General features: G+C 41.7%; 1 protein-coding gene across 3 annotated transcripts; it reads right to left on the reverse strand.

The window, feature by feature from the left end:
* Positions 1 to 2,241: 2,241 nt before the first annotated feature.
* On the reverse strand, positions 2,242 to 4,936 carry LOC139396707 (ATP synthase F(0) complex subunit C2, mitochondrial-like). Of its 3 annotated transcripts, none has more exons than XM_071143662.1 (5): positions 4,894 to 4,936; positions 4,602 to 4,697; positions 3,620 to 3,694; positions 2,940 to 3,130; positions 2,242 to 2,821 (listed from the first exon to the last, which is right to left on the reverse strand). In XM_071143662.1, exons 2-5 carry the CDS (start codon positions 4,638 to 4,640, stop codon positions 2,707 to 2,709), a joined length of 420 nt encoding a protein of 139 aa, XP_070999763.1. In that variant the 5' UTR covers positions 4,641 to 4,697; positions 4,894 to 4,936; the 3' UTR covers positions 2,242 to 2,706. The 3 variants fall into 3 exon arrangements, with proteins under 3 accessions (XP_070999763.1, XP_070999764.1, XP_070999762.1); XM_071143663.1 differs by having other exon boundaries at positions 4,791 to 4,898; XM_071143661.1 differs by lacking the exon at positions 4,894 to 4,936 and having other exon boundaries at positions 4,602 to 4,827.
* Positions 4,937 to 8,695: the final 3,759 nt, after the last annotated feature.

An 8,695-nucleotide genomic window follows, 5' to 3' on the forward strand; every position in this document is an offset into this window, starting at 1 on the left:
AGATGGTACTGTTCACTCCATAGATTTTCCGTGACAACCCAAAGTACTCATTACATTTTGAATGCTTAGCAGGACAGGAACATTGTGAAAGTCATGGACCTATCAAGAGAACACCTGGTCATCCCTACTGCCTATGGTCTAGTGGACTCATTAAACACAAATGCATATTTTGTAAATATTGTCTGAGTGTTGGTGTGCCCCTGGCTATCCATAAATAAATAAAAATAATTTTAAAAATGGTACCATCTGCTTTGCTTAATATAATGAATTTTAAATTATTTATACTTTTGATACTTAAGTATATTTCAAACCTAATACTTTTCGGCTTCTCCTCAAGTAGTATTTTACTGGGTGACTTTCTATTAAGGTATCTTTACTTTTACTCGAGTATGACAACTGGGTACTTTCGCCGCCACTGTCACTTAGTAATTGATTTGAAACCCCTTGTAGTGCTTACCGGCTACTGTGACACTGTTGCCTCTTGCTGGACCAAACTTTAGTGTCATCTCATGTTTGTGTTCGTGGACAGCCAAATGGTCTTCATTTGTAAATCGCTATGAAAAGATGATAAATATATACTTTACACATTACACATATAACCACAAAGCAAACCACAGGGACTTTTAAAACATACCTGACCACATCCAGGAGCAGAACATAAGAACGGTTGGTCATCACTCATATTTAGGAATTCCTTTTACACCCGGAATAAAGAATATATATATATATATGATTTGTACTTTGGTAGGTAGAACATTCCAGATTAATGTTCCTCACCTTATAGGCTCTTTCAAAGATTTTATCTTGGGGACATAGCTTATTGATGGAAAGTTGGCAACTTCCTCTTGTAAATGCATGGTCTTTTCCAATCAGGAGTGAGAATATTGTTGGGGTTAGAACAAAAAAAAATCTCTTATCAAAATGGTTAGTGGAAACTCGAATTGTGAAAGATGACACTCGACGTCATAGTGCGTTTATTCAGAAGAAACAGTTGAAACCCAATTACTTAGAATTGTTCAAAAAAATCATTCAGCGCATTCTTACAAAACAATGTGCAATGGTTTTGTTTACACAGCACTCCTCCGCATCACCAACTAGCTTGCTTGCTCGTCCTATCCACACCGCCTTAACATCTGCAAGCATAGTACGGTCGCCATATTAACTATATTTACTAATGTTAATACATGAAGGATGTGCATTTATCACAGACTCGTTTTTCTTAACGCTTAAATCCCCACTAATGCCAAGAAATCGGTACACGTGCGATATCTTTGTGTACAATCTCCTTGAGCTCGTGCACACTTACCCACCAGCGCAACCCTTCGTATCGAAATCCCTCGTCTGTGCAACTCTCGCGAGAGCAGCATCTCCGCCGTACAGATAGCAACCGCAATTTTATAGAAATGAAGAGAAATCGGTTGACAATACATTTTAGAATATTGTCAATTTCAATTATCTTTATAGCTAGTCATTAAAATAAATGCTGTGATAATTCCAACGACCTTGTGTGGATATGACAGCAGAGATTTGGTGCATGCAGTATGCTAGGCCAATGCCAAACAACCACAATGAAACATAACATTTCATATAAAGCACACAAGCGTCCAGATTATTAGAGGATCTAATCTTGAATAAAGTGCTAGGTCAGCAAAGGAACGATCGACATGGGAGTCCAGGTGAACAAGGGGAGAAGGCAGTGGGAAATGAATCCCACCAGAACAGTGAGAATTTATTACAGAAGTCTCCTAAATACAAAAGGTAAATGTTATTATCATTTGTGGGATGGAGGAATGAACCCTGGTAAATACCAAATGCAAAACTGTCCAAAATGAAAGCAAAAAGGAGAAATCTTTTTGGATGAGATCAAGTAGTACCATTATCAGTTAAATGTTTTCTGTTCTGTGCCGACTGAACATAACCCTGGGTCTTGAAAATGTGACAACCAGGAGCCGGGGTATGAAGGGTGACCCATCTCCAGAAACTACACGGCATGTATGAGAGTATTGGAATTATCTTCAGAAATCGTTGCATCAAAGACACTATGGATGAATTTCCTCTGGGCCCATCCAATTTGGCAATATTTTGGATCTGGTGTTCTCAGGCATCTTAAAGCTCTAAAATATATTTCTAATTAAATTAGCCAATATTATCCAAGGGAATCATATCAACACCTGCAGGCTTTTTAACAGACTACGCATGTTCATTCAGAGTATCCCAAATAAACTGGACCAGTGACCACTATTTAGCACCATCAAATTGTCTAGATTTATTTAATGCCATTTACAAAAGCAAGCGTTCACTTGCTGCCTACTTACATACTTCTATAGAACTGCACTTGAACCAACAAAAGCATCAATGTGGACCCACAGAAGCGAACATATGATGCATTGGAAAATGTGCCAGACTGATTTACAGTAAATTAAGCAGTTCCTTTGTATAATCCCATGCTGACATTCAATAGAAGCTAGTTGTCTTCTTGATTGTGGTGAAACATAATTCCCAACAGAAAACATACTGCCATATGTTAAATAGTCAAATACATGCATTTTAATTATGTAATTTCTTACATTTTTACAAAACATGTTTTTGTTATTTAGACTTTGAAAATATAAATTTCCATGATACCAACACAGAACATTTTTGGTAACCACAATAAAATATGGAGTCACATCAGTAATTACAGTGTTTCTATGAACAATAGATTTGTTACATAGCAAACAAGATTAAGAAGGCAACCATCAAACAGAATAGACCCATGGCTTCAGACAGGGCGAATCCCAGGATAGCATAGGAGAACAGCTGCTGCTTCAGAGATGGGTTCCTGCAAAACACAACACATTTCTACGTAAAAGTCAGCTTTTAAAATCTTTTTTTTTCCCTTCTGAAAGCTGACATTGACAAGCACATATCTAGGCATCCATTTGTAGATGTGGACTTACCTGGCATATCCAATAATGAGACTGCCAAACACTGTCCCAATTCCAGCACCGGATCCAGCCACTCCGACCGTGGCTGCTCCAGCACCAATGAACTTAGCGGCTGTGTCGATGTCCCTGCTCACAGCACTGGTCTGGAAGCCTCTCAGTGCTACTTGGGTGAAGGGGCTCTGTGGCATGAGGGCTACATTGTTCTGAAAAACAAAGCAAGCCTCTTTTTAATGATGGATAAAAGCACTTCCTACATCAATGTCCATTAGGGGGCTTGAAAACTTCCTACATCAATGTCCATTAGGGGGCTTGAAAACATCCTACATCAATGACCATTAGGGGGCTTGAAAACGTCCTACATCAATGACCATTAGGGGGCTTGAAAACATCCTACATCAATGACCATTAGGGGGCTTGAAAACGTCCTACATCAATGACCATTAGGGGGCTTGAAAACATCCTACATCAATGACCATTAGGGGGCTTGAAAACTTCCTACATCAATGGCCATTAGGGGGCTTGAAAACTTCCTACATCAATGACCATTAGGGGGCTTGAAAACTTCCTACATCAATGGCCATTAGGGGGCTTGAAAACATCCTACATCAATGGCCATTAGGGGGCTTGAAAACATTGCATTATATTCGACAGTGAAGGGCATAAAACCTACTGCAAGAAGAGTCTTTCCTCACCTCGGTGTTGACCTCGGGCCTGGACACCATACAGGCAGACAATGGTCTGTAAAGAGTCCGGGAGCCAGCACGGACCTGCACCAGGGGACAAGGACAGAACTGAGTGAAATAAAAATGCACAAATATTTTTGCCTGAGGGCACACACACAGAAGATCTTGAAGGCAATAAATAAAATGACAGATGAAGTGCACACGGCGGTTCAAAGTTCAAGACAAGTAAACGCCTAAGTGTTATGGTTCCCACCGTGAAAGGCGGAACAAGTGCACCTTGGCCTGTGGCAGGCACCTTGACAGTAGCTAGCCACTGTCATCGTGGAACATCATAGAGCTGTACCAAGACATGCATACCAACAACACATTACAATTCGTTAATTCCAACATCATAGCTGCTTTCCCAGCTTAGTCATCAAAAAGTAGATAAGATTCGCTCCTCAACGCCACCTGGTAACAGTAACGTTACAAGGCTAAAACACTAACCTGCTGAGTGCACTTTGCACAAGCTAATGTCAAACCGTTACGTTACCAGTAAAACAACCTGTTAAACATGTTTTACCTGAACATGTAAATGTTTCTAGTCAAGTAAAACATGACCTTGGACAGAGAGCCCCAAACACACAAAGACAAAGAAAGAAAAGCAGGCCAGAGGGTTAACTAGCGTAGCTATGTCACAAGCTAGGTAACGTTACAGATAGACTTGGATGCTGAAGCAAGCCAAGTGTCATGTTGACCTTTATTCATAGCTAACTAACGTTAGTCTATAGCTAAAAAGCCGGATAGCTAGTTCCGGCGTAGAGTATCGAATGTGCAAACAGCTAGGAAACTAAAAATAGTGTCACTTACATAGTCATAAACGTTAAACTAGTTAACGTTAGCCAATACCCTTGTCAGACAGTTCAACACAGGCCCATACGAACACAGCCGGAGAATATGAATCCAGATGTAAAATAAACATGGATTCAACAGATTGATGAAAATAACTCACCAGAGCCGGCGTGGAGACGAACTTAGCGCAGGCGTACATTTTCTTTTTAGTCTGTTTTAACCTGGTCGGTCAAATTTGATTGAAGCCCGGGTCTTTCTGCGAAGACATTACAGATAAGGTCAATCGGTTTGTAAATGCACAACGATACAACAATAATAATGACAGACCAATGTACACAATAATCCGTACAATATGTAACCCTCGCTTGTATTGTTCTACGTGTAGTTTTAACGAAGGATTAAAAAGGATTTGTAACGGACAATTCTTAGCTAGCACTCCTTTCGACACTTACCGACTGCAGAAGGTCGAACCACAGTAGACACAGATGGAACAACGAGGAGATATTTCACCGAATATATAAATGTGAAGCATCCGGTTGGCGTTTCCACTCAACACCAAATGTGGTGATGAGAGGAAGTCCAGTGACCGGCAGTGGGAGAAGATGGCCGATATTCTGCTAATTTTCTCATCGATTAAACATTTGCTCTCCATACAATTTTCTGTTTCCAAAAATAGATTGGGCTGCGTTTTGAAAACTTTGGAGACTCACCCTTTGCCCCAAAAGTGCGTTGTTTAGGAGTGCAAGGCCGACTTGAGTTATTGCACAAGCAGATACTAGGCGTTCCCTACCGGAAAAATGCTAATAAATGCTGGAACGCACCAATAGGATCTCACTATCACGTGCGTGGCTCCGCACACTATGTTTCATTTGCGCCCAATGGAAACGACAGGCTCTAGTCTATCTTGGGTTAGTTATAAAATCTTCGGCATAGTAGTGCGGCCGCGCAAATCGGTGTTTATAGATTCCCGGATGAAGATTTTGCGACAATGAAAGTGGCATTGCATTAGTGGAAAACAAGACTTTTCCCAAGGCAGGCCTGGATATGTTCGAGTCGCTTCCGGGACAATTTTAGAATTTTAGCTGATTCTCCAAACCTGCTACGGTGATTCTCGTAACCTGTCATGTTCATTATCCTAACCTGCTGCAAGAAGTTACTTCTGCTAGTCAAAACCGTCTCACTTGCCCTGAGAACAGTCTTGGTTTCCACTAATGCGATAACAGCGCCACGCAAGGTCATTTCACTATATAACTTTATTAAACCCTATACTTTTACGATTGACAACTAAAGAAACATGTAATTGACAAAGATTGTTCTGGTTAATTTACGATGAAAATCCATCGGAGCTCCATGAATGAAATGTATTTAGGCCTTTAATGTAGAGGCCTACCCTTTGAATAGGTATGTCTTGTCTAAATATTAAACCAATACATATAAATAGCACAAACGGGAAGAATCAACTTATTTTCCACAGAACGTCTGGCCTAGAGAATAGCAGCATTTGACAAATATATTGATTGAATGGTTGATATAGACTGGACTAGGCTATCAATGATTAGATTGGTCGTTCATTAAAAGTAATTTCCTCACTTAAATAAGCATGCACCTTTCAAAAAATGTAGAACTAAGAACAGATATAGCCCTTGGTTCACTCCAGACCTGGCTGCCCTTGACCAGCACAAAAACATTCTGTGGCGGACTGCAATAGCATCGAATAGTGTCCATGATATGCAACTGTTCAGGGAAGTCAGCAACCAATACACGCAGTCAGTCCGGAAAGCAAAGGTTAGCCTTTTCAAACAGAAATGTGCATCCTGTAGCTCTAACTCCAAAACGTTTTGGGACTCTGTAAAGTCCATGGAGAACAAGAGCACCTCCTCCCAGCTGCCCACTGCACTGAGGCTAGGTAACCACCGATAAATCTATGATAATTGAACATTTCAATAGGCATTTCTCTACGGCTGGCCATGCTTTCCTTCTGGCTACCCCAACCCCGCCTAACAGCTCCGCACCCCCCGCCGCTACCTGCCCGAGCCTCCCCAGCTTCTTCTTCACCCAAATCCAGATAGCAGATGTTCTGAAAGAGCTGCAAAACCTGGACCCGTACAAATCAGCTGGGCTAGACAATCTGGACCCTCTCTTTCTAAAATTATCCACCGCCATTGTTGCAACCCCTATTACCAGTCTGTTCAACCTCTCTTTTGCATCGTCCAAGATCCCTGAAGTTTGGAAAGCTGCAGCAGTCACCCCCCTCTTCAAAGGGGGAGACACTCTAGACCCAAACTGTTACAGACCTATATCCATCCTGCCCTGCTTTTCTAAAGTCTTCGAAAGCCAAGTTAACAAACAGATCACTGACCATTTCGAGTCCCACCGTACCTTCTCCGCTGTGCAATCCGGTTTCCGAGCTGGTCATGGGTGCACCTCAGCCACGCTCAAGGTACTAAACAAAATCATAACCGCCATTGATAAGAAACAATACTGTCCAGCTGTCTTTATCGACCTGGCCAAGGCTTTCGACTCTGTCAATCACCGTATTCTTATCGGCAGACTCAATAGCCTTGGTTTCTCAAATGACTGCCTCGCCTGGTTCACCAACTACTTTGCAGAGTTCAGTGTGTCAAATCGGAGGGCCTGTTGTCCGGACCTCTGGCGGTCTCTATGGGGGTACCACTGTGTTCAATTCTCGGGCCGACTCTTTTCTCTGTGTATATCAACGATGTCGCTCTTTCTGCAGGTGATTCCCTGATCCACCTCTATGCAGACAACACCATTCTGTATACTTCTGGCCCTTCCTTGGACACTGTGCTAACTAATCTCCAAACGAGCTTCAATGCCATACAACACTCCTTCCGTGGCCTCCAACTGCTCTTAAATGCTAGTAAAACCAAATGCATGCTTTTTAGCCGTTCGCTGCCCGCACCTAGAATATGTGGACAACTACAAATACCTAGGTGTCTGGCTAGACTGTAAACTCTCCTTCCAGACTCATATCAAACATCTTCAATCCAAAATTAAATCTAGAATCGGCTTTCTATTTCACAACAAAGCCTCCTTCACTCACGCCGCCAAACTTACCTTAGTAAAACTGACTATCCTACCGATCCTCGACTTTGCCGATATCATCTACAAAATAGCTTCCAAAACTCTACTCAGCAAACTGGATGCAGTTTATCACAGTGCCATCCGTTTTGCTACCAAAGCCCTTTATACCACCCACCACTGCGACCTGTATGCTCTAGTCAGCTGGCCTTCGCTACATATTCATCGCCAGACCCACTGGCTCCAGGTCATCTATAAGTCTATGCTAGGTAAAGCTCCGTCTTATCTCAGCTCACTGGTCACGATAACAACACCCAACCGTAGCACGCGCTCCAGCAGGTATATCTCACCGGTCACCCCCAAAGCCAACACCTGCTTTGGCCACCTTTCCTTCCAGTTCTCTGCTGCCAGTGACTAGAACAAATTGCAAAAATCGCTGAAGCTGGAGACTTAGATTTCCCTCACTAACTTTAAACATCAGCTATCTGAGCAGCTAACCAATCGCTGCAGCTGTACATAGTCCATCTGTAAATAGCCCACCCAATCTACCTATCTCATCCCCATAATGTTTTTATTTACTTTTCTGCTCTTTTACAAAAATGTGTATAGAATTAGTGCCAATTGCCTGTTGCCTAATTCAGCAAATACTGTAAAGCACAGGTTGGCGGTACGAGGTAATGGCTGGAGCAGAATAGGCGAAAAGGTATCAACAACATCAAACACATGTGTTTGATGCCATTCCATTCGCTCCATTCAAGCCATTATTATGAGCCGTAGTCCCCTCAGCAGCTAATTAAAACTAACCCTAAATAATATATATATTTTTTTTTTCACCTTTATTTAACTAGGCAACTCAGTTAAGAACACATTCTTATTTACAATGACGGCCTACCAAAAGGCAAAAGGCCTCCTGCTGGGATGGGGGCTTTGATTAACTGTTCAGCAATTGTATGTCTTGGGGGTAGAAGCTGTTCAGCAGTCTTATGGCCTAGAAGTTGATCGTCTTCAGAATCACATCATCATAGGCCAGTTGATTCAAGAATACATGTATTGATGCCAAGCAAATTTTCCTATGAGACATTAAAGTATTCCGTCATTCATTGTCATAAAAAGCCATTATTTTGATGTAGGTCTATATATAAAAATGTCTCCCTTGTAAAACAACTCTATTGAGTAAACAGTGTCTTTCACATTGCCCCTACCTGTTGAGAT

The sequence above is a fragment of the Oncorhynchus clarkii genome, unplaced genomic scaffold (assembly GCF_045791955.1).
Source record: "Oncorhynchus clarkii lewisi isolate Uvic-CL-2024 unplaced genomic scaffold, UVic_Ocla_1.0 unplaced_contig_12837_pilon_pilon, whole genome shotgun sequence".
Taxonomy (NCBI): Eukaryota; Metazoa; Chordata; class Actinopteri; order Salmoniformes; family Salmonidae; genus Oncorhynchus; species Oncorhynchus clarkii.